The sequence below is a fragment of the Equus quagga genome, chromosome 14 (genome assembly GCF_021613505.1).
Source record: "Equus quagga isolate Etosha38 chromosome 14, UCLA_HA_Equagga_1.0, whole genome shotgun sequence".
Taxonomy (NCBI): Eukaryota; Metazoa; Chordata; class Mammalia; order Perissodactyla; family Equidae; genus Equus; species Equus quagga.
Genome location: NC_060280.1, coordinates 89,966,967 through 89,991,979, shown reverse-complemented (window position 1 = coordinate 89,991,979; position 25,013 = coordinate 89,966,967). Strand labels below are relative to the sequence as shown.

Genomic DNA, 25,013 nt, shown 5'->3' with positions numbered 1-25,013 from the left:
ACAATATCATGTACAAGTTCATCTTGCATCATCCCCCACTCATCTTCATCATCACCTTCATGAATAGTTTTTGAGAGCTTAGGGGACAGATTAGAGGGGCTCACTTCCTGCTCCAGTAGGAGAGATGCCTGTGGGAGCTGGAACCAGTGTGGGAGGAAAGCAAACTCTGAATGAGCGTTCTCAGATTCCCACCAGAACCAAGAACATTACCTTCACAGGCCTCCGAGCTGAAACTTCATATTGGTGCCCTCTGATCTACTACTGTCGTACTCATCCTAATATTAAAGAAACAATGCTCTTACAGTCTATCCTGTATCCAATAGCTCCAAGGGCACTCACTGGACTGTGCTGCTTCTATCCATGGTCATGACAAAGGAATGATGATCTGTCGCTCTTCCCATGCCTTATGAGTGGTGAAGGCTCAGGCCCTATTCTCAGGGCCGGCAGGAAGACAGAGTCAGGCATAGACCCCTGGATGCATACAATAACTCTGGGAAGAGAAGACACACACACAGTTCCAACTATACTTGGACCAGCAACCTGAAAGGTTGCAGGACACAGGCTGATTATTTAGAGCTGTGTGGGCTGGAGAGCTCAATACACAGAGCTCATAATTAGCCAGATTGGTCCATGTTATCCCAATCTCTGAGGATTTGTTGAGATTAATGGAACAGAATCAGAGGAAACGTAAATGTCCCTTGTAGGAACTGAGGCCTTCCACTTCTCAGGAGGAATCTCACGTGTACTCTTCCTTCTGATTTCGAAGTTTTGTAATCTTAATAAAAAATTCAGACTTACATTTTAAATTAACATACATCAATGTGTGAGTTTATCATCATCAAATGAACTCAAATGACCAAGTAATTGAAGGAAAATTAGGTCTTGTATATCAAGAATCTGACAATATTCCCATTCTCTCAGTTAATACTTATGCCCTAAGGAAAACTAATTTTTTACATTGTAGACATATCACTTAACATGAGATCTACCCTCTTAAATTTTGGAGTGTTCACATATGATTGTTGACTATAGGTACAATGCTGTACAGCATATTTCTAGAGCTTATTCATCTTGCTTGATGGAAACTTTATGTTCTTTCATTAATAATTCTCTATTTCCCCCTACTGCCAGCCCCTGGCATATACATTATGTAAGTGGAATCATGTAATGCTTGTCTTTCTGTGATTGGCTTATGTCACTTAGCATATCATCCTTAAGGTTCCTCTATGTTGTTGCAAATGGCAAGACTTTTTTTCTTTTTTTCAGGGTGAATAGTATTCCATTATATATATAGTCTTTTCATACATATGTATATAATCAAAGTTTCTTTAGCCATTCCATCTCTCGGTGGACATTTAGGTTTTCCCATATGTTGGCTATTGTGAATAGTGCTGCAATGTACATAGGAGTGCTACTATCTCTTTAAGTTCTTGATTTCAATTCTTTTGGGCAATTACCCAGAAGTGGGATTGCTGGATGAGAGATCAGTTCTGTTTTTCATTTCCTGGGGAACCTCCAAACCGTGTTCCTTAGTGGCTAAGACATTTCCTATTTACATCAACAGTATGCAAACGTTCCAGTTTCTCCACATCATTGCCAACACTTGTCTCTTTTTTCTTGCTGAGGAAGATTTGCCCTGTGCTAACATCTGCTGCCAATCTTCCCCTTTTTGTATGTGAGCTGCCACCACTGCATGGCCACTGACAGACGAGTGGTGCAGGTCTGCACCCAGGAAACGAACCTGTGGGATTTACACCATCACTTATCACTTATCCTTTCTTTATCCTGTATATTCCAATATCTGCATGCAATGTTAAAATTTCCAATGTCATGGGAATGATCCACATTCCCAATTCATTCAGTGAAAATGACACTCACTCCTAGATTCATTCTCCCCTTTGGGTATTGCTCCAAAGTTTTGGAGAATTTGGTCTAGAGAGATCTCGTCAAGATGGCAGTGTAAGCAGATTCTGAACTTGTCTTCTCCCATGAACACAACCAGGTTACAACTATTTTTGGAAAAATTACCCTGGAGAGAAAACTGAAAACTGGATAAAAAGAGCCCCCACAACAAGGGACAGTCCTGACTAAGGCAGACGAGGCAGAAATTCCCACTGGAGAGAAAAAAAGCCACCTTTGGGAGCTGCAGAGCTTCTCAGCTGGCCAGGCGGGAGCCACCCTAAGGTACACAGCCCTCCCTGGAGGAGTGAGGTCTGGAGCAGGGGCCGATACAGCTATAAGCACCCTGCAGACTCAGCCCAACCCAGACGAGAGCCTTACTGTCCGGCTTTTCTGGCTATTAACTGCAGTGAGGATACCCCCAGAAAAGCTATCGGCCAAAAGTCTAAAAGACCTGGGTCTTAAAGGGCCCACGCACAAACTCACTCACTGCAGCAACCTAAAATCACAAGAGAGAAGGCTGACAGTCCTTTGGTGAAACGAGACTCACCTGGTGGGCTCTGGAGGCATCTTGGTGAGAGGAGGGAACTCTCCGGAGACTGAGACATTGGTGGGGGCCATTATTCTGACCTGGTCCAGGTGTACTGACACAGACCTTGGTGGGCGCCATTGAGGTTCTTCCCTTGGCCTGTTAGCACAAAAATCAACTCAAAATAGATTAAAGTCTTGAATGTAAGACCTGAAACCATAAAAATCTTAGAGGAAAATATAGGCATTATACTCTTTGACATTGGTTTTATTAGTCTCTTCGAATACCATGTCTACTCAGACAAGAGAAACAAAAGAAGTCCATTCAGAAATTGATAAACAAGAATGTACATCCGAAATTACACAATGTTATAAACCATTATGATCTCAATGAAATTACTTTTAAAAAAAATTGGCAGAGGATATGACCAGACATTTTTCCAAAGAAGATATACACAGGTGGCCAGCAGACTCATGAAAAGATGCTCAACATCACTAATTATTAGAGAAATGCAAATCAAAAACTACAATCAGGGGCCAGCCAGGTGGCGCAGTGATTAAGTTCACACGTTCCGCTTCCACAGCCTAGGGTTCACCAGTTAGAATCCCGGGTGCAGACATGGCACCACTTGGCAAGCCATGCTGTGGCAGGCATCCCACATATAAAGTAGAGAAAAACGGGCATGGATGTTAGCTCAGCACCAGTCTTCCTCAGCAAAGGGAGGAGGATTGGCAGCAGATGTTAGCTCAGGGCTAATCTTCCTCAAAAACAAAATAAAACAAAAAGAACTACAATGAGATATCACCTTACACCTGTCAGAATGGCTATAATTAATAAGGCAAGAAATAACAAATGTTGGAGAGGATGTGGAGAAAATGGAACCCTCATGCACTGCTGATGGGAAGGCAACCTGGTGTAATCACTATGGAAAAGACTATAGAGATTTATCAAAAACTTAAAAATATAAATATCATCTAGCTATCCCGCTACTGGAAATTTATCCAAAGAATATGAAATCCACTCTTCAAAGAGATTTATGCATCCCCATGTTCATCACAACATTATTCACAATAGCCAAGACATTGAAGCAACACAAGGGCCCATCAGTGAATGAATAGATAAAGAAGATGTGGTGTATATATACAACAGAATTCTACTCAGTCATAAAAAAGACAAAGTTGTGCCATATGCAAAAATATGGATGGACCTTGAGGGAATTATGCTAAGCGAAATAAGCTTGACAGAGAAAGGTTAATATTGTATGATTTCACTCACATGTGGAAGACAAATTTATGGATAAAAACAGATTTGTGGTTACCAGAGGGGAAGGGGGTTGGGGGAATGCAAAAGGGGTAGAGAGGCACATATGTATGGTGGTGGGTAAAACTAGACTATTGGTGGTGAACATGACGCAGTCTATTCAGAAACTGAACTACAATAATGTATACCTGAAATTTACACAATATTATAAGCCAATATGACCTCAAAGAAGAAGTTTTAAAAACTAATAATAAAATGACAAAATTGGGGGGACCTGAGCAACCTAGAAGGGAGTAGGTCTCTCACTGGAAAATCTGAACAGCTATATGTCGGTGGATTTTGACAGTGGAAAGAATGAGAATTAAGTAGTGTGTCTGCCAAGATGAAGTTAAAGCACCTTCCACTAGTTAGTGTCATCTCTTTATTCTAATGGACAAGCCTTGGAATGTTCCTCAGTTCTTCAGAAACCTTCTCTTCCTGGAAGGGCAGAATATCCTCAGTGTTAAACCATGAGGCTATCCCCACACTCAGTGCCTTCAAAATCTAATGAACAGAAGAATCTAGGGGCTCTGACCAAACTAGTGACATAATTGGGGTGGAGAGTGCTTGTGACTGGACAACTGTCTCTAGCAACTTGAGGAGGAGATTTTTCAGGAGGATGACAGAGGCCAAATTAATTACTAGTCTTAAATCATACTTTATTTACACCCTAGGGTGTTAATATTTTTAAATAAACTTTTTTGAAGTATAATATACATGCAGATATTATTTCAAACCCTGGACCCCCTTTCTATAAAACATCTCTGAATTTGGGTTTCCAGATTCATTAAGATTTTCTATGGGGATCTCCCTGATGCCCCTCAATTTTTATTGTCCATCTCCTGTCTTTGAATTTTCCCATGATGGAGACCAGCATTGGGTTTGTGATTCACAGACCATCATTGACTATTCAAATAATTATCTTGGAATAGTTATTTGTTTATTTGTTATTTGTCTTTAAAATCTTCTCAAATTAATTTTGTTAGTAAACAAGTTGTCCCAAGTTGAGTTCTTTGTGAAGCCAACTCTGAGACAGTGATTAACATGAGGATGTTTAAGAGGCAGACCTCCTGAATTCCACACCTGTGGAAAGGTAGATGTGTAGTAAGTAATTCATCCTCACCTAAAAAGAGTAATGGCCTTTGTCCCAGTTCCAGGGAGCTAACATTTAAACCCTTGAAATTTCCCTAGTGTTAGGAGTGATTGGTTATTCATGGTGGGCTCCCATCCTGTGGATCATACGTGATATTTTATGCTAATGAAATGACTCAGGATAGAAACTGGTCATGCAGAAAATTCCAATCATGTGATTAAAGCATTGTAGCTTTCGACAAATTGATATCAGCCCAGCCTCTGGGGAGGGAGTCTGGAAATCAAGTTCAACTATATGGACAATAATTCAACTAATCATGTCTATATAATGAAGCCTCAATAAAAATTCTGGACATTGAAGCTCAGGTGAGACACCTGGTTGGCAATATTCTTTGAGTATTGTCACACATTGTAGACAGGAAGAGGTAATAGGTCTGGTGTCTGGACTCCATGGGGAAAGGACAAGAAGCTTTACATATGGAGGCCCTCCGTACATATGTGCCCTATGTGTATCTTCCTTTGGAACATTCTAATTTGTATCATTTTGCTATAAAAAAACTGTCTTCATAAGTCCAATGGTTTCCTAAGTTCTGTGAGCCAATCCAGTCCATTATCAAATCTGTGGGAGTCCCCACAGTTTGAATCATTCTAGCAAAATATTGAATGTGAGGGAGTCCCTGAAAATGTAGCCAACTGGTCTGAAGTGAGGGCAGTCCAGTGGGACTGTTCCCTCAGACTTTACAGTTTGGCAAACTCTTTGTAGCAAGCAAGAACAGTGGAAAAAGTCAAGCCAAGCTGAAGCCTTTCAAAGGCCTCCAAAAACCACCAGGGAGCTCTGGAGCTAGGATAATCCCTTGGAGTCAGCTGGAATTAGGGCCAAAGGGCTAAATGTTTACACCTGCATTGAAGAGTCATCAGGAATGGTCTGCCCAAGGAAGTAGGCATGACCTTATTTAAGGTGACTTCCTGCAACTGAGACAGATCCCTATAGGGCTTGATTGCTGAGGGCTGAGTAACATACCCACCATGTGGAGTAACATGTTCCTCGTTTCTGACAGGAGATCATTTTATTATTATTGTGGTAAAATAACATAAAATTTACCATCTTAACGATTTGTAAGCGTACGGTTCTGTGGCATTAAGTACATTCACATTTTTGTGCAACCATCACCACCATCCATTTCCAGAACATTCCCATTTTCTGAATCTGAAACTCTGTCCCCTTTAGACACTAACTCCCCATTTTCCACCCCCAGTCCTTGGCAACAACCATCCTACTGTCTGTCTCTACGAATTTGAGGCACCTAGAGACCTCCTATAACTGGAGTCATACAGCACTTGTCCCTTTGTGTCTGGCTATGTTATGTGATTAGCGAGATATTAGATGAAATGGGAGGGAGAATTATCAGGGAAATTGAGAATTTCCTTTGCTCCTGTTGTCCTCTCCCATTTTCTCCTTGGGAATCATACATTCTAGTTTTCCCAGGAAAGTCTCAATTGATAATTGTTTATTCAAACTCAGTATTAATAGTGCCAAATTTAAATTTAAAAATACTACCCTGGTTTGGACAGGAAATTTAATTATCACTCTGCTTTCTCAAGAATCTGACGAAGATCATTAAGGAGCAAAAATATAGTAGATATCTTCGTCCTTAAGGTAGGGTTTAGATCCTCCTAACATATAGAAAAAAATCTTGGGAAAAGGATAGAAACAAAAAATAACAAGAAAGAGAGAGCTGTGATTATTTTTCAATGACAGAAACAAGACTGCTCGTGACCAAGAGTCTTGGGTAATGTGTCAGGAAAGTGAAAGGGTATACAGATGTGTGCCGTATAATCCTAGAGGGGCTATGACTTAAGTAGGGAGTCCAAAATAATCTCCAAGCTTTATTACAGCTACAGTAAGAGGTAAAATTGTGTAAATTGAAAGCAGAGAGCTGTATAGGTACATATACACTATATGACTGCAGACTCAGAATTTCTTGTTACACTGTTTGGTTTTGCTGCATTTTCCAGGCATATGAACCAAAAGATAGCACAAGTATTGAGATTAGGCTATTCTGCTGACAATCCTCCACAACACATTCTTGATGTGACTATTCCTCAGGCTATAGATGAAGGGGTTCAGCATAGGAGTGACCACAGTGTACATCACCGAGGCCACTGCTTCCTTCCTCGGGGAAGATGAGACACTGGAACCGAGGTACACCCCAAGGCCCGTTCCATAAAATAAGCAAACAGCTGACAGGTGAGAGCCACAGGTAGAGAAAGCCTTGTACCTCAGACCTGATGATGAGATCCTCAGTATGGAGGAAATAATTCGAGTATAAGAGTAAAGGATCCCTGTGAGTGGAACACCACCAAAGATGGTACCAATAAAATAGATTAATATGTTATTGGTGGAAGTGTCAGAACAGGCAAGTTTGAGGAGTTGAGGAGGGTCACAGAAGAAATGAGGGATTTCCACATCTGCACAGAAGGTAAGCTGTGACATCATCAAGTAGTGCAGCTGGGAGTCCAACAGACTGACGAAAAATGACACCAGGACCAACAAGCCACAGAGGTGGAAGTTCATGATGGCTGGATAGTGCAAAGGATGACAAATAGCCACAAACCGGTCATAGACCATCACGGTCAGGAGTAGACTGTCTAAACATACAAAAAGAGAAAATGAGGACACCTGAGTTAAGCAGCCTGCATAGGTGATGGATTTGCTGTGTGTCTTGAGGTTAACCAGCATTTTGGGGACTGTAGTGGTGCTGAAACTGATGTCAGCCAAAGACAGGTTTGAAAGGAAGAAGTACATGGGGGTGTGGAGGTGGAAGTCAAAGCTGACAGTCAGGATTATGAGCAGGTTCCAAAACACGGTGACCAGGTACATGGTTAGAAAAAGCCCAAAGAGTAGGGGTTGCAATTCCAGATCATCTGAGAGACCGAGGAGGTGGAATTCTAAGACACTTGTTAGATTCTGTGGTCCCATCTAGATATGACACCTTTTAAAAAAGCAGAGAGTGTTGAATAAACAAAACACAGTGAAGAGGCACCCAGCCAAAGGTTAATATTTTGCATTCAAGCAATTCAAAACTATTCACACTTGAAACCTTACACCCCATTACCTTCAGAGATATTTCTCAGTTATGAACTGTCTTTAGAACTCATTCCTTACTGATGTCAGGACTATTCACCTGTTTCTACATACACTCACTTTAGAACCACTGAGCCAAGATTATTAGATAAGGAAGGACATTTGAGATAACAAATCCATGAACACAGTAAAATATCTGCACCCTACTTTCGAAGGAAAAATTAAAAATAAGAAATGTCATTCTCTTAAGAAAAAAAGTATACAAATTAAAGGACACTAAGAAGCAGTCATGTGTACTTTATCTTATCCAAATGCAGTGCAAGAAATGTCATTAATTTGGAATGTAGCCCTAGATGAGCTAAAACACCACTAGCTAGATTCTAAATTAAAATATAATGCTCATAATCATGTAGCATTTTATATGCCAATGATCCTCCTGGATTCCTTTTTATTTGATTGTATGACATCCATCTTCCATGGGTATAAGCGCCCACTCAAATGTGTGAGTGTCTGCTCAAAGTCTTTTCAAAATAATTCAAATGTATAAATATTTGGCCTTGATGAACTTCACATTTGATAAATAAGTTTTTGGTAAATGCACAGAGTCATATAGCATCACTGATCCAAAAGGTGGCATTAATTTACAATGCACCAATGATTAAGCAATAATTACATTTTGATGAACAATCTGCATCTATCTTTCATTTTTTGCCAGGTTATTTTTTTATCATTGCTACACAATCTCAGGGAAACATCTGAGGTTAATATCATTTTTTGCTGTTTTTGTAGTGGCTTGGTGAAAATTCTTACATATGTTTCTAATCCTAAACATTTGTGAAGCATTGTTTTTCCCTCCAATCCAACCTCTTATGAATAGTTGAGAAATTCAGAAGAAAGTCCAGGCCTGAATCCTTAATATGGCCTGCTTGTCCCAGTTTAAGAGCTTTTTAAGTCAATCCTTCCTACAAAGAGGTATTGCATTTCTCCTAAATTCAGCTCCCTGAACGCAATTGGGTCTTCATTTCTCTTATCAGGTGAAAAATGACTTAACTTGGAAACTAAAAAATACCTGGAGAAAAACGAAAATGAAAATACAATATACCAAGTCTTAGGGGATGGAGCAAAAGCTGTCATAAGAGGGAAATTCATAACAATAAGGGCCCACCTCAACAAACAAGAAAAATCTCAAATAATGAATCTTAAACTGCACCTAATAGAATTAGAAAAGGAAGAACAAACAAAGCCCAAAGTCAGCAGAAGATAGGAAATAGTAAAAATAAGAGGAGAAATAAATGAAATAGAGACATAAAAAAAAACAGTAGAAAGGATTAATGAAACTAAAAGCTGGTTCTTTGAGAAGATAGACAAAATTGACAAACCTTTCCCAGACTCATTAATAAAAAGAGAGAGAAGGCTCAAATAAAAAAATTAGAAATGAAAGAGGAGAAATTACAAAGGATACTGCAGAAATACAAAGGATTGTAAGAGAATATTATGAAAAATTATATGCCAACAAATTGGACCATCTAGAAGAAACTGATAAATTCTTAGATTCATACAGCCTCCAAAAACTGAATCAAGAAGAAAAAAAGAATCTGAATAACCAATCACAAATAAACAGATTGAAACAGTCATCAAAAACCTCCCCAAAAACAAAAGGTCAGGACCAGATGGCTTCTCTGGAGAATTCTACCAAATACTCAAAGAAGATTTAATACACATCCTTCTCAAGCTGTTGCAAAAAGATGAAGAAGATGGAATACTTCCTAACTCATGCTATGAGGCCAACATTACCCTGATGTCAAAACCAGACAAGAACAACACAAAGAAGGAAAACTACAGGTCAATGTCACTGATGAACATAGATGCAAAAATCCTCAGCAAAATATTGACAAACTGAATACAGCAATACCTTAAAAGGATCATACACCACGATCAAGTGGGATTTATTCCAGGGATGCAGGGATGGTCCAACATCTGAAAATCAATCAGTGTGATACACCACATTAACAAAATGAGGAATAAGAATCACGTGATCATCTCAGTAGATGCAGAGACAGCATTTGACAAGATCCAACATCCATTTGTGATAAAAACTCTCAATAAAATGGATATAGAAGGAAATTACCTCAACATAATAAAGGCCATGTGTGACAAACCCACAGCCCACATCATACTTAAGGGTGAAAAACAGAAAGCCATCCCTCTGAGAACAGGAACAAGACACGGATGCCCACCCTTGCCCCTATTCAACATAGTACTGGAGGTTTTGGCCAGAGCCACTAGACAAGGAAAAGAAATAAAAGGAATCCAAAATGGAAACAAAGAAGAGAAACTCTCACTATTTGCCGATGACATGATTCTATATTTAGAAAACCCTAAAGAATCCATCAGAAAACTATTAGAAATGATAAACAACTACAGCAAAGTTACAGGATACACAATCAACTTTTAAAATTCAGCTGCATTTCTATACACTAACAATCAACTAGCAGAAAGAGAAATCAAGAATACAATCCCAGTTACAATTGCAACAAAAAGGATAAAATATCTAGGCATAAACTTAACCAAAGAGGTGAAAGACCTGTACACTGAAAACTATAAGACATTATTGAAAGAAATTGAAGAAGCCTTAAAAAAAATGGAAAGATATTCCATGTTCATGGGTCCAAAGAATACAAAGTTAAAATGTCCATACTACCTAAAGCAATCTACAGATTCAATGCAATCCCAGTCAGATTCCCAATGACACTCTTCATATAAATAGAACAAAGAATCCTAAAATGTATATGAAACAACAAAAGACCCCAAATGGCCAAAGCAATCCTGAGGAAAAAGAACAAAGCCGGAGGCATCATAATCCCTGACTTCAAAATATACCTCAAAGCTATAATAGTCAAAACAGCATGGTACTGGCACAAAAACAGACACATAGATCAATGGAACAGAATTGAAAGACCAGAAAGAAAATCACACATCTATGGACAGTTCATCTTCTAGAAAGGAGCCGAGAACATACAATGGAGAAAGGGAAGTCTCTTGAATAAATGGTTTTGGGAAAACTAGACAGCTACATGAAAAAGAATGAACGTAGACCATTATCTTGCACCATACACAAAAATTACCTCAAAATAAAGTAAAGACTTGAATGTAAGACCTGAAACCACAAAACTCCTAGAAGAACATATAAGCAGTACACTATTTGACATAGGTCTCAGTAGCATCTTTTCAAACACCATGTCTACTTTGGCAAGGGAAAAAAAAAGAGAAAGTTAACAAATGGGACTACATCACACTAAAAAGTTTCTACAAATCAAAGGAAACCATGAACAAAATGAAAAGACAACCCAGTAACTGAGAGAAAATATTTGCAAATCATTTATCTGACAAGGGGCTGATCTCCAAAATATATGAAGAACTCATACAACTCAACAACAAGAAAACAACTCAATCAAAGAATGGGCAGAGGATATGAACAGACATTTTTCCAAAGAAGGTATACAGATGGCCAATATGCACATGAAAGGATGTTCAGCATCACTAATTATTAGGGAAATACAAATCAAAACTACAAAGAAATATCACCTTACACCTCTCACAATGACTGTAATTACCAAGACAAAAAACAACAAATGTTGGAGAGGTTGTGGAGAAAACGGAACCCTCATACACTGCTAGTGGAAATGCAAACTGGGGCAGCCACCATGGGAAATGGTATGGAGATTTTCCAAAAAACTGAAAACAGAAATACCATGGAATCCAGCTATCCCACTACTGGGTATTTATCCAAAGAACTTGAAATCAATGATCCAAAGAGATTTATGCACCCCTATGTTCATTGCAGCATTATTCACAATAGCCAAGACATAGAAGCAACCCAAGTGCCCTTCTACATATGAACGGATAAAAAAGATGTGGTACATATACATGGAATACTATTCAGCAATAAAAAAGAAAAAATCATCACATTTGCAACAACATGGATGGATCTTGCGTGTATGATGTTAAGCAAAATAAGCCAGACAGAGAAAGACAAACATTGCATGATTTCACTCATATGTGGAAGATAACAAATACATGGATAAAGAGAAAAGATTAGCAGTTACCAGAGGGGAAGGGGGTTTGGGGGCAGGCGAAAGGGGTAAATGGGCATATATGCATGGTGACAGACAAAAATTAGACTATTGGCAGTGAGCATGATGAAGACTTCAGAAACTGATAAATATCAATGTACACCCAAAATTAGATAACATTGTAAACCAACATTCTCTCGATAAAATTACTGGAAAAATGAGGTAATTTGGGAAAAACGCAAGTGTAAAAATAACAGAGAATACTATTACAAATACCTGGGTAGTTCACTCATCTGTAACATGGTTATATTAACTAAACCTACCTTAATGGGTTGCTATAAGAAATCAAAATAAATAATAATGATAAAGTGCTTAGACAGTGGTTCTCAATGCTAGTTGGTCATTATAATTACCTGTTGGTCTTTAAAAACTTACTGATGTGCTGGTTACAACCTAGAACCAATTAAAGCAGAATCTCTACATATAAATCCTTTGGTCATACTAACACATAGCTAGGATAGAAAGAACCATTGCCAGGAATGTAGTAAATGTTCCATTAATGTTAACATTTATCATTACTACCATTATTAGCTACTACTCATATTAAACATATAAATATTTAATCACACTTGCTTCAGAACTCATTTATTATTGATAAATTTAAGGGTTTTTGCTATCCCTGCATGATTCCTTTATTTTTCACTTCAGTTGCCCAAAGGCAAACACTGTCAAGAATTTGGTGGATGTATTTTCCTGTCAATGTTTCCACAATATCAGTATTGGTTTATGTATTCATAAACAGTTTTCTTGAAAAATTACCTAAATACTATCATAATATACATGTTTCCTGAGAAGTTCTCAAATACCAAAATATTGTATTTTAAGTCTCTGTGAAGTACACACATTTATTTCAAACAACTTAATTGATTCATAGTATTACCTGAGAGATGAACATCATTTTATCTTCTAATTTCTTATTAGAATATACCTAATATTCTAGTGCCCATCTGCATATCACACAAGTGAGAATTTCCATAAGATATATGCATCAAAGTTAATTATGTAAGTTCATGTTAATTCATATAAAAATGAATACATGTGCAAATTTACTCAATTATCTACATGTATTTTTCCAATAGAAAATGTAAACAAAGTCAACTGAATACTCTTATGGTCAAGGTATAGAATCAGAAGGATCCCTCAGTCTGTCTTGCAATGGCCTTTCCGTGATAGGTCCATGTGAAAATTCCCATCTTGTATAGGGAATAATATTTCCAAATCTCAGATTTCCAAAATGGACTACAAAATGCATTACTATTCATAGAGAATTCTATGTTCTACACTATTCACAAATTAAAGGCTTGGCCCATTCCCCTTATTCACAGATGAACTCACCAAATCACAAAATAAAGAATTTAGGCTTTGCTTCTGTTTGCTCATCTGGAACTAAAGCGGGTTTCAAAAGAAAACAATCATTCCACTCTGTTCAAGAGCACAGAGCCCAGGGATGGCAGTCAGGAGACCTTTGTCTGAGTCCCACATCTTTCACCCCCTAAATGTGGAGTGCGTGTCAATCTCCCCACTTCTCTGTGCTTGTATCCTTTAGCTAGAAATGGGGAGAATAATATCCATCTTTGGGACAGGTGTAACACCTAACAGAGGTTTGCACTTCATAAATATCCACCCATGGTTTTAAATCAGAATTAGAATCATTATTGGAATAGGGGGGTTATTGATAAAACATAATCCCAAGAAATATTTAATGATCTTTTATTCTACTATATAGCAAAGAGACAGAAGCCTATCATGTCCCAGGTAATTTGTTCATGGAATGAGTGGAATTCCGAGCAGATGTCTCAGTTCACACAATAAGATTTACTTCCCTTTCTCTTTCTCTCTCTCTTTTTTTTTTTTTTTTTGCTTTCATTTTTAAGAATATATCCACATGTTTTGTAATTGAGTATTATAGATTCTATTAAATGGAAATGAAAGGTCTCTCAGAAAATTTGTGACATAGATGCAACCACTGTTTTGTCTTTTGTCTCGCCCTATGTAACATCACTGGAAGTAATGAAAGCATAGACAGGAAAGTACCCAGTGTATGGAAGTCATATTGCCTATGCTCTGTTTCTGAGAACTAAGAAAGTGTATTTTCGATATACACCAGAGGTTGTTGCTGTTCTTGTAGCCTATTTTATGCCAAGCAATGATAGTCTGTGAGGAATCAGAAATGAATGAGATTAAGTTGTTTCCCTTCAGGCATCAGAGTCTACTTGCATAAAGATGAGAATTAAATGTTCTCTCAGGATCCAGAGAAAGTCAAACTTGTAGATCACAAGATAATTTAGCTGGGTCTCTGGTGATTAGCCTTGATACTAATAAAAATGGCTAAAATTTACTTTGCCCTTACTGTAGACATCCATCACATATTTAGGCACATGTTCAATACCCTTTATATTTAAATCTTACTCAATGCAGTTGTACCAACTGGAGATCAACTCAGATGAAAACGTTAAGCCTCAGAGATACTAACAACTTTCCCAGTGTCACACAGATAATAAATGCAACAGCTAGGATTCAAAATTAAATGGGGTATCTCTGAGGACCAGGATCTGAAACTGTTCACTGTTTAACAATGATGGTTTGAGCAGATATCCAGAAAGCTATTCCAAACTTCCTAGAGTATACCTTGTAACTGTTTCATGAGTAAGAATGAAACTCAACATTTTGAATTTATGTCTCCCTTAGATCAAGAGGGAATAAATTACAAGAATGAAGGAGGAAGTGGAACAATTGAAGCAAATCTGGAAGCAGGGACAAGAAAGAGCTCTTCCCAGAATTATCGTGTGTCAACAATTTCTGTGATTCCTGCATGTAGTCTCAGTCATACTTACTATATAGCTCATGAGCCAGGGCAACCCACTGTTTTCCGTTGTGGTCTACCAGAAACACAAAGAGAAGAGCACAGTGGGTGAGGGGCTCTGCCTGTAAAGAAAGGAAGAGAAATGCCAGGATGAGTTGGCAGGAGGGAATATTGTCTAGGTGCCCTGTGAATGGAGTCTCACTGTCTGCATTGAAACCTGACTTTGATCCTTTTGACTGCAAGACATTTTTATGTAAATTATTTATGTAAAAATTACATAAAATGCTGTGCTCTTATCCTCAACTGTAGAGTGATGATAATGCTTGTTTCCCTGTTTTGGGGATAGTAATGCAGATAAGTGGTAACAGTCTAAATAAAGATCTTAGCTCAGATCCTGGTACATAGAATCCCTAATTAAGGTCTGTAATATTGTGCTACTGTCATCATTTTCATCAGTATCATCCTCATCACCTTCTTGGTCCGTGTTCACTGCTTTGTGAACAATTCACTAGGACTCATTCCTGCTGTCATGGGGGAGATATCTACAATGGCAGAACCACTGTGGGAGAAAAGCGGAACTTTGAATGAGAGTTTTGGGATCCCCACAAGAATCACAAATATAAACTACATGGAGCTCTGAGCTGAAACTTTGCATATCATTGCCCTCCCATCTGTTTGTCCCAACTCTCCTATTTGTCCTACTGATGAAAAAACAATGTTCCTGACAGTCGCTTCTCCATCCACCATCTCTATCATACTCACCAGGCTGCTTGGTGTCTCTGCTGGAGTATGACCAAGGAATGAGAATCTGCTGCTGGTCTCCTGCCTAGCAAGCAATGAAAGTTCATGCTCTGTCCTCAGGACTGGGAGAAAGACAGAGTTAGTCATGGGCCTCTTGATGCAGATGGTGATTCTTGGAGAAGACACAGATGTGAACCCTGCTGGAGTGAGACCAGGATCCTAAAGGGCTGGAGGCACAGGCTGAGTATTTACTCTTCTATGGCCTTGAGAGCTCAACACACAGAGCTCATAATTAGCAAAACTCATCCCTGTTATCCCATTCTCTGAGGACTTGCTATTATTAATGGAAGAGGAAAAGGGAAAAGTGAATTATTTGAAAGAGTCCTCTTTTCAGGAGGAAGCTTACCCATACTCCTCACTTCTGACTTCCAAGTTGCAGGGATTTTATAAATTCAGATGATTTTTTTCAATTAAAAAAAGCAACACGTGACTTGTATGTCCGCAAATTCATTGAGTTCATCATGCTATGTTGGGAGAATTATGTCTTCTTTACCAAGAACCTAATGCAGTTTCCATTAATTTATATCTTTAAGGAGAATTTCCCATGTGTTTTTCTATATTCCTGCTTTGGGGTTTGGGGTTTTATGTTTAGAGATGTATGTTTTTGCTATTTTGAATGACAGCCGAAGTTTTAATTTTTCTGTAGAATTTATGTATGTTACATTATGTATGGGACATTAAATAACTATTTTGACACACATTAAATTGACAATTTGCTTAAATACTACAGGAGGTTTCTCAGATGTCTGCATTTTGCATATAGGGCTGTGGTGATCTCAGGGCTTGACTAGAAGAGGACCTGATTCCAAGGTCACTCATGTGGCAATGGCAGGATTCAGTTCTTTGTGTGCTGCTGGCCAAAGGCATCTCTCAGTTTCTTGCCATATGGGCTTCTCCATTGGGCAACTAACAACATGGCAGCTATCATCCATCGGCATGACCTGGTGGGAGAGTAGAAGAAGGCTGGTGAGTTGAAAACCTGAGTCTATTTACACATTAATATAGAGTTGATATAACAATATTTGTTGATAGTTTGTTCACGGGATGCAAGTCACAAGGTCCAGCTCAATTAGAGACAGGTATATACAAGGGCACAAATAACAGGAGGCAGGGGATATTGGGAGCATCTTAGAAGCTTCCCAGAACAAAAGCCTTATCCTCTATCAGAACTTTGAGCCATAAGCACAACAAGATTCTATAGATGTCTCTCTGCTTTCCAGCATAGTCCCCAACTCTTTACATCACCATCTTCTCAACAAACCTTTACTGGAGAAGGACAGGCACATGGAAAAGCTTGCTCGGTTTTAGGTATTTCTGCCAACCCCCCGGCCCCCTCCCCCATGCTGCTCCTGGCCATGTCATAAGAAGTTTCCCTGGCTTCTCTTATACCAACAGAGTACTTTCATCTTTGCCAGGAGAAGCCACAGCCATTTCAGTACCAATACAATAAGCAAGTCTAAAAGCTTCTGATTTCTGCTCAACTAGTAAGGGCTCATCTCTCTTCAAATATATTTTCTTTAGAATCTTTGTATTTGAACTCTGGAAGTCTTTTTAAAAAGGTGATTTTGGCTTACATAGTGAGATAAAGTGGAATGTATGGGAATCATGATTTGTGGCAACCTCTATATCTTATCTTTGAAGTCCTATTGGTTCAGATTTCTTTGTATGAGGAACTCAGAGATTGATTTCTCATTAACTGATAGGAAGAAAGCTTGAGTATTTACCCAGTTAAGTTGGACATGGGAGAAAGTATACTAATCATGTGTGTGTGCATCAGTGGCAGGGGAAAATTTTAGGGAGCCCAAATGACCAAATGGCAGGAGTACAGAGAAGGATTAGAGAAGGAAGAGTGAGTGTTGAGACATTTTATATGTTTGGATGGGAAGAAAAATCCAAAATTAAACTGAAGTAATTTCATAATTGGAAGAGCCAATCAACTACTAGAATCATTGTCTGTGAAGTTGGTAGGCAATTTAGCTTAGTGGTAAAAGGCAGAGTAGATTAAACCAGTTATTGGATAGCTTTTCAGAAAGCCCACATTGCTACCTCAGAAACTGTGTAGCATCTCTAAAGGAAAGATTGATATGTACTCAGGTACCTGGCTATGTAGCAGAAGACAGAAGGAGCCCATGACACATTGATCATGACAGAAGACAGGGAAACAAAGTGGAGTCCTAAAGAGCCTGTTCCCAGTGAAAGGAAAGATCTCCCCTTTGCTGAGGACATGGTCCTTTGCTATCCTTGAGCAATGAAAACAAAGATAAAGTTAAATTTATTAATAATCACTTGGGTGACAATGATCTACAGGCAAGATTAGAACCACACAGCCACTAGAAATATCAGACCACTACTATCAGTTGGATACCCTTGATCAATACATAATCATTACAATCACTTTTTTATCATGAGCTCACTTTGCAATCTTCCAATTGCATCTCACAACCTAGCCTTACGATTTATCAGCCAGGGTTCAATCAAGAAAAGAGAAACCACACTAGTTACTTTAATGAAGATAATTTAATATAAGTATGGCTAAACACTTATTAAAAGATGAAAAGCGTAAAAGAAAAAATATGGTAACAGAGAGTCATAGCTGTAGGATGTAGCGACAGTATGATAGGCTAAGGGGTATAGGGAAAAGGTTGGGCATTGGTGCGTGTGACTTTACTGACTGTAATTGGAAGAATCTAAAGGGAAGCCAGATGGAACATTCGAGCATTGGTTTATAGTTTCCCACCCCCCCGCCACACACACACACAGTATCACAAATTAGATTCCAGAAGGGTACGTTTGGAGCAGAAAAACAATAGCTTAAAATCCAGCATTTAGGACCAGCTCCAGTGTGTGGAGGGAGAAGATGTTTGAAAAAATATTCACAGGAATATGCCCAAAAAATCACATTGCCTGTTACTAAGGCAAACTCTTTCATTCTTCTCCTTTGTGAACTCTGATCACTTTAAGATCTTCAGGATCTGGTCAAGAACAGTAAAGGACACAAGACATACAATTTATCTTGAATGAAAGTTCTGATAAAATTCAACAGGTCTCCACCTTGGCTGCACATTGGACTCACCTGGGGAGCTGTTAAAACCTTTCACACTCTTTTCACTCTGCAGTCCAATTAAGTCTTAAACTATGGTCGTGGGACTCTGGCATGAGGATTTTTAAGGCTCATCAGATGATTCCAGTATGAGGCCAAGCTTGGGGACCAGTGACACACATTCTCTCACACAACCTGCATCAGTAGGTTTGATTGAAGTCAAAGTTTTATGGAAAATAGACATGGAAAGTGAAAATCGTTGAGAACTGTATATATATTTAAAAAGAGAGTTCTGAATTTCTACAGGATGCCTGGGTCATAGGTGACAAACGCATAAGATTCCAAAGATAGTGCAGTGATTTTGACACATGTGGGATCCCAGAATACTCTCTTCATCCCACCAAAGATGTGCCAAAAAAATTTTTTTTCAGATATGATAAATCAAGACGAATGAAAACCACGAGCTACAAAAATTATGTGACCAAAGAGGCATGTCTGCCAACTCTAGACGTTTAGTTTTTCTGTCATTTCTAATCCACAAAACAAAAAGTGGCCCAATATTGAGTCTAGGCTGTTCTGTTGAGATGCCTCTACGTGGCCTTCTTGATGTCCCTGTTCCTCAGGCTGAAGATGAAGGGGTTCAGCATGGGAGTGACCACAGTGTACATCACTGAGGCGACCACATCCTTCCTGGGGGAATGTGAAACAGGAGAACTGAGGTACATCCCAAGGCCTGTTCCATAAAATAGGCAAACAACTGAGAGATGAGAGGCCACAGATGGAGAAGGCTTTGTACTTCCCACCTGTTGTTGGCACTCCCAGAATGGAAGAAATAATTCAAGTGTAAGAGAAAAGGATACCTGAGACTGGAATACCACCAAAGATGGCACCAATAAAATAGGTTAATATTTTATTGGTGGAGGTATTGTCACAGGCAAGCTTGAAGAGTTGAGGAGGATCACAGAAGAAATGAGGAACTTCCACATTCATGCAAAAGGTAAGTTGTGATGTCATTAAGCAGTGCAGCTGGGAGTCCAAAAGCCTGATCAAAAAGACACCAGAAACAGCAAGCTACAGAGGTGTGGGTTCATCATGACCAGGTAGTGCAGGGGATAAGAAAACATAGCTACAAATCGATGATAGGCCATCGGCGTTAAGAGTAAACTGTCCAAACATCCAAAAAGATTTTAAAAAGACAACTGAATCAGGCAGCCCACATAGGAGATGACTCTGCTATGAGCTAGAAAGTCTAAAATAATCTTTGGGATCGTAGTAGCAATAAAACTAACGTCAGCCATGGATAGGATGCAGAGGAAGAAGTACATGGGGTGTGGAGGTGGGAGTCAGAGCTGACAGCCAGGATGATCAGCAGAGTCCCCAGCACAGTGACCAGGTACATTGACAGGAACAGGCCAAAGATTAGAGGTTGAAGTTCTGGACCATCTGAGAGCCCAAGAAATAGGAAATCCAAGACTCCTGTTAGATTCTGGGATTCCACATAGCAGAGACACCTTTTGGAAAATAAAAGAGAGTTGATATAAAGTAAAGAAGTATACGGGTACCCATAAGAGTGTCTATATTTTGCATTCAAGCAATTCATAGATAAAGTATTCATACTTGAGGACCATACCCCTTAGCCATATTTCTCAGCTGTGGCAAACACATTCTTCCTAGAACTCTGTTCTCATTGGCTTTTGCTCCATTCACCTGTCTCTATGTGCACCCACTTTAGAAAGACTGGGCTGAAAATTCAGAGGCACAAGGATACTTAGAGATTTTAAAAATCCATGGACATACTTCCATTCTTTGATGGAAACAAAAGGAATGAGAAATATCAACTCCTTTAGAGAAAAGATTGTTGTAATTAAAGGACATTAATAAGCATTCAAATGTACTTTATTTTATTCATATGCAGGGCAATTAATTCTCTTGATTTGGACTACATATAAAAACCCTATAAGAACTATGTAATAAAATGCCTGACTTCATTTTTTGAGTGTGATGTTTGGGTGCTAACAGTTTTTAAATCATGCCTCTTCTGTTTCTGCTCACTATCTAGTCTAGCTGATAAAAAAAGACCAGGTCCTCCAGTTGTAATAAATGAGTCCTGGGGATGTAAGGTACACAATGGTGACTATAGTAACAATACTGTATTGCATGTTTGAAAGTTGCTAACAGAGTAGATCTTAAAGTTTTCAGCACAGGAAAAAAAAATTGGTAACTATGTATGGTGATGGATGTTAACTAGACTCATTGTGGTGATCAATTCACAATATACACAAATACTGAATCATTATGTTGTATACTTAAAACTAATATAATATTGTATGTTAATTACGCCTTAATTTAAAAAAAAGAAGAAAGACTGGGTCTGTCCTCTTTCAGCAACAGAGAGATATTCAAACCTCATAAGCCCATGCACATGTACAGGAACTCTCACTGGGAACCCATACCAAAACTACAATTAAAAAAACCCAAGCCAGCCACTTTCTTTGAACTCTTGTGTCATTTCAGACCAGCTTAGAAGGCCTGCTATGCTCCCCCAAGACAGGGAGATCTTTTCTTTTTTTTAAAGATTGGCACCTGAGGTAACAACTGTTGCCAATCTTATTTTTTTCTTCTTCTTTTTCTTCTCCCCAAAGCCCCCCAGTATATAGTTGTATATTCTAGTTGTGAATGCCTCTTGTTGTGCAATGTGGGATGCCACCTCAACATGGCCTGATGAGGGGTGCCATATCCGCGCCCAGGAACTGGCGAAACCCGGGCCCCAAGCAGAATGCCAGAATTTAGCCACTTGTCCACTGGGCCGCCCCCGACAGGGAGATCTTTATATGTTGAATAAACTTTTTAAACCCTCTTGTGTGTTGGCTTTATCAGCCTCAACATCTGCCAAATTTTGATGTCCATGGAAGTGGAGGTCCATCGTATTTCTGCAGAGTGTCCACTACACTTGATGTAGCACATGGGGCACTGAGACAATGACTGCCACCCTCAGAGGTTTTTCTTCTCTTGCTCTGGCTTGCTCCCTGGCTCTGCTCCCTGATGATAAACATGTACTTTGAGCTACTGCCTCCTAGAAGCTTACATTTTGGACTGTTCTGCATTCTGCTGCATTTGTTGAGTCCTTCCAATTGAAACCAAGAACGAAGGGGTTAAATCTTCCCCGGGATAGAAAAAGAGAGGAAAAAAAATTTGAGATAAGCTTTCCTAACTGCACCTGGGCATACTCAGCATAATCAACTGTTTTTTAAAGCTAACCAGGTCTTTCTGTCCCTCCTTAGTATATGAATGAGCTGTTTTTCCCAGGAAGTCAAAGTCCAAACATCAAGAAGAACAGATATTCAGCCTAACAGGGCCAAATGCAGGCTGAGAATGAGAAGTCATCAGAAAAGTCCAGACACTCAAGGAAAAAGACATTCCATCTTCTTTGCCAAATACAGGCTGGTGGGAAGGTGCCAACCAGCAAAGCCACATGCTCCCCCTCCCATACCTAAAAGCCCACATAAAAACCCCTACCTTTTCCCTTCAAGGAGGTGGATTTGAGTTTTAGCTCCCATCTCCTCACCTGGCTGCCTTTTGATAATAAATCTATTTCCTTCCCACAAGCTTAATATTTTGGTCATTTGACTTTCCTGTGTATTGGGTAATGAACCTGTGTTTGTGTTTGGTAACACAATCTTCTCTTATAGATATAACTTACCTAATGTAGATGTTTTGATAGTTACTTGGCTATTAGAGACAAGGGTATGGGATTGGGTCCTTCCTTAATGTAGTCCTAGGTCTTGTGTCTCAGCTCAGATCTATCTGTGTGTCTTGGAATGAAGCTGTTACTGACACTAGGGTCAAGGGAAAGACTCTTACCCTGATTGGTTTGTGTGTTTCAGCCAGGCATTGGCCCTTGTGGGTGGAAAGAGTACACCCTGAGCAAGATACAGGTCCACTGAGTGGTTTCTCATGGAAGAGTGGTCTTTAGGGAATTAGGAGAGAGTGAGCAAGAGAGAGAGAGAGAGGGAGGGAGAAGAAGAGAGAGAGAGGGAAAGGGAGACGGGGAAGGAGAGAGCGAACAAGAAGGAGAAGGAGAAAGAGAAGGAGAAGAAGGAGAAGGAGAAAGAGGAGGAGGAGGAAGAGGAGAAGGAATAGGAAGAGGAAAGAAGAGAAGAAGGAGAAGAAGGAGACGGAGGAGAAGAAGAAAGAAAGCAGCTATTGTGTGTCATGCTGAGGCCTGCGCTTCTAAAAACAGATCAAGATCTATAAACAGCCCTGCTGCAACTGTTACCACATGCCTTTGTCACAACAAAAATTCAGTTCCTCAGGGTTATGGGGAGAAACACCCATGGCATCCCTGTAGCCCAGGAAAGGAGTTAATTCGTACCTGATTTAAACACAGGGTATATAAACCCCATAAAACAACCATTATCATGGAGGAGGTCCCTAACCCTGAAGACACTGATTGGAGGATCTCTGGAGAAAGAAATTTATAAATATGAGCAGGATAGAGAAGACCTCCTTTGTAGTATATCTAGTGATAGAAAATAAATACATAAAGAGAGAAAAAGAAGAGACAGAAAGAAATCTGGACATGAAGGAGGAAACAGAAAACTGAAACAGAAGTGTACAATTTGACCCCATTGGAAGTCCAACATTTATTAAAAGAATTTATAGAACAAAAAATGAAATGGCACTGATTAGCTCTGCCATCTCTTCAATGCAGGTTCTGAATTAGTTTTAATATCTGCTGTAAAGCATCAATGGGCAAAGCTTTGTGTCCTCAATGAATACCAGCACTCAAATTACTGCTGGGGATCCCACTAAATTTGAATAAAGTACTCTCTATAATCTTAGGGAGGTTCTTGAACATAAAATTAGAGGACAAAAAGTATGCCTCACCTTTACCATTGGTATTATTGTCTTGCCTGAATTCCCTATTTCAATAGCACCCATTGCCCTCAAAAATCCTAGAATGGGCATGGACATTCTGACTAAATTAAAATTAAATTAAGTCTTTGGCACTGTATAGGAAACACCTAAGCAGTTTTTCACATCCTGTTTTGTCTCCTTTACTCTCACACATAACCTTTCACTTCTGACACTTCTGGTCACCAAATGTGGGGGAATTTCCTCACAGTCGCTGTATGTCTTACAATTTATTTTACTTCTGACACTATCTGCCTAGCGTGTCAGATCCCACAGGTTAAGGGCTCAGTCCCCAACACTGCTTCCAATTCAGATGTCAATCAAGAGTAGTAGGTCCCTTGGGGCCAGCCTGGTGGCGCAGCAGTTAAGTGCGCACATTCCACTTTGGCTGCCTGGGGTTCGCTGGTTTGGATCCCAGGTGCAGACATGGCACTGCTTGGCAAGCTATGCTGTGGTAGGCGTCCCACATATAAAGCAGAGGAAGATGGGCACGGATGGTAGCTCAGGGCCAGTCTTCCTCAGCAAAAAGAGGAGGATTGGTGCCAGATGTTAGCTCAGGGCTAATCGTCCTCAAAAAAAAATAAAATAAGATAAGTAGTAGGTCCCCATTTACCCACAACTTCTGTTCAACTTGGATACAAATTGGAAGTTCCCATGACCCTCCTCCTCAGGTTTGACTAATTTCTCACTCCTGGAAGAGTGCTTGGAGGGAAAGGACCAATCTTACTCATTTCCTTAGTCATACAGGACATCCCCGGAAGGGATAAAAGCCCAGACAGGAAAGCCTCCAGTGTGTAGAAGCCATATTGATTATGCTGTGTTCCTGTGAAATAACAAATGGTAATCAATATTTAAAAGAGATTTTTACATACATAAATATTTTGTTTTGGTTGCCTATGTTGTGCCAACCACAGTGTAGGTGTTGGGATATCAGAAATGAATAAGACTCAGTCATTTCTGCAAGCATTCTGCCTGGAGTGACCTGGACAGAGAAAGAAAAGTTTGAGTACATTGTTTGGGTTTTTTTTTAAACATTTTATTTAACCCACTATAGAAAAAATAATGTAGTTTTACCAATATACAAAATTGAGATATTTTACATGTTTTGGTATGTCTTCAAAATCTAGTATTCCATACTGATAGCATATCTCAGTTTGGACTAGCCACATCTCAAGGGCTCAATAATGACATAAAACTAAATTTTAAGGAAAGACATTGTCCTGTGCCCTGTGAATAGAGTCTTGCTGCTCAAATCCAAACCTGACTCCACCCATTTTTACCCCAGGACATGGTTCAAATTAAATAAAAATACTGTAATCCTTTCCTCAACTGTATAATTATGATAATGTGTGCATCTATATCTTGGGGATGATTATGGAGATGAAAATTTAAAAGCTACAGAGCACATAGCTTGGAGG

The 25,013-nt window shown here is 39.2% G+C and overlaps 1 protein-coding gene and 1 pseudogene across 1 annotated transcript; both read right to left on the bottom strand.

Annotated features, from left to right (window-relative positions):
• Positions 1-6,869: 6,869 nt before the first annotated feature.
• Positions 6,870-7,817, bottom strand: LOC124225128 (olfactory receptor 18-like). Its single transcript, XM_046637583.1, has one exon. It carries the CDS (start codon positions 7,797-7,799, stop codon positions 6,870-6,872), a length of 930 nt encoding a protein of 309 aa, XP_046493539.1. The 5' UTR covers positions 7,800-7,817.
• Positions 7,818-19,271: 11,454 nt separating this feature from the next.
• Positions 19,272-20,296, bottom strand: LOC124225654 (olfactory receptor 18-like; annotated as a pseudogene).
• Positions 20,297-25,013: the final 4,717 nt, after the last annotated feature.

Excerpts from the sequence above, each read along its gene's own strand:
- LOC124225128 (XM_046637583.1), bottom strand. The coding sequence starts at position 7,799 with ATGGGACCACAGAATCTAACAAGTGTCTTAGAATTCCACCTCCTCGGT.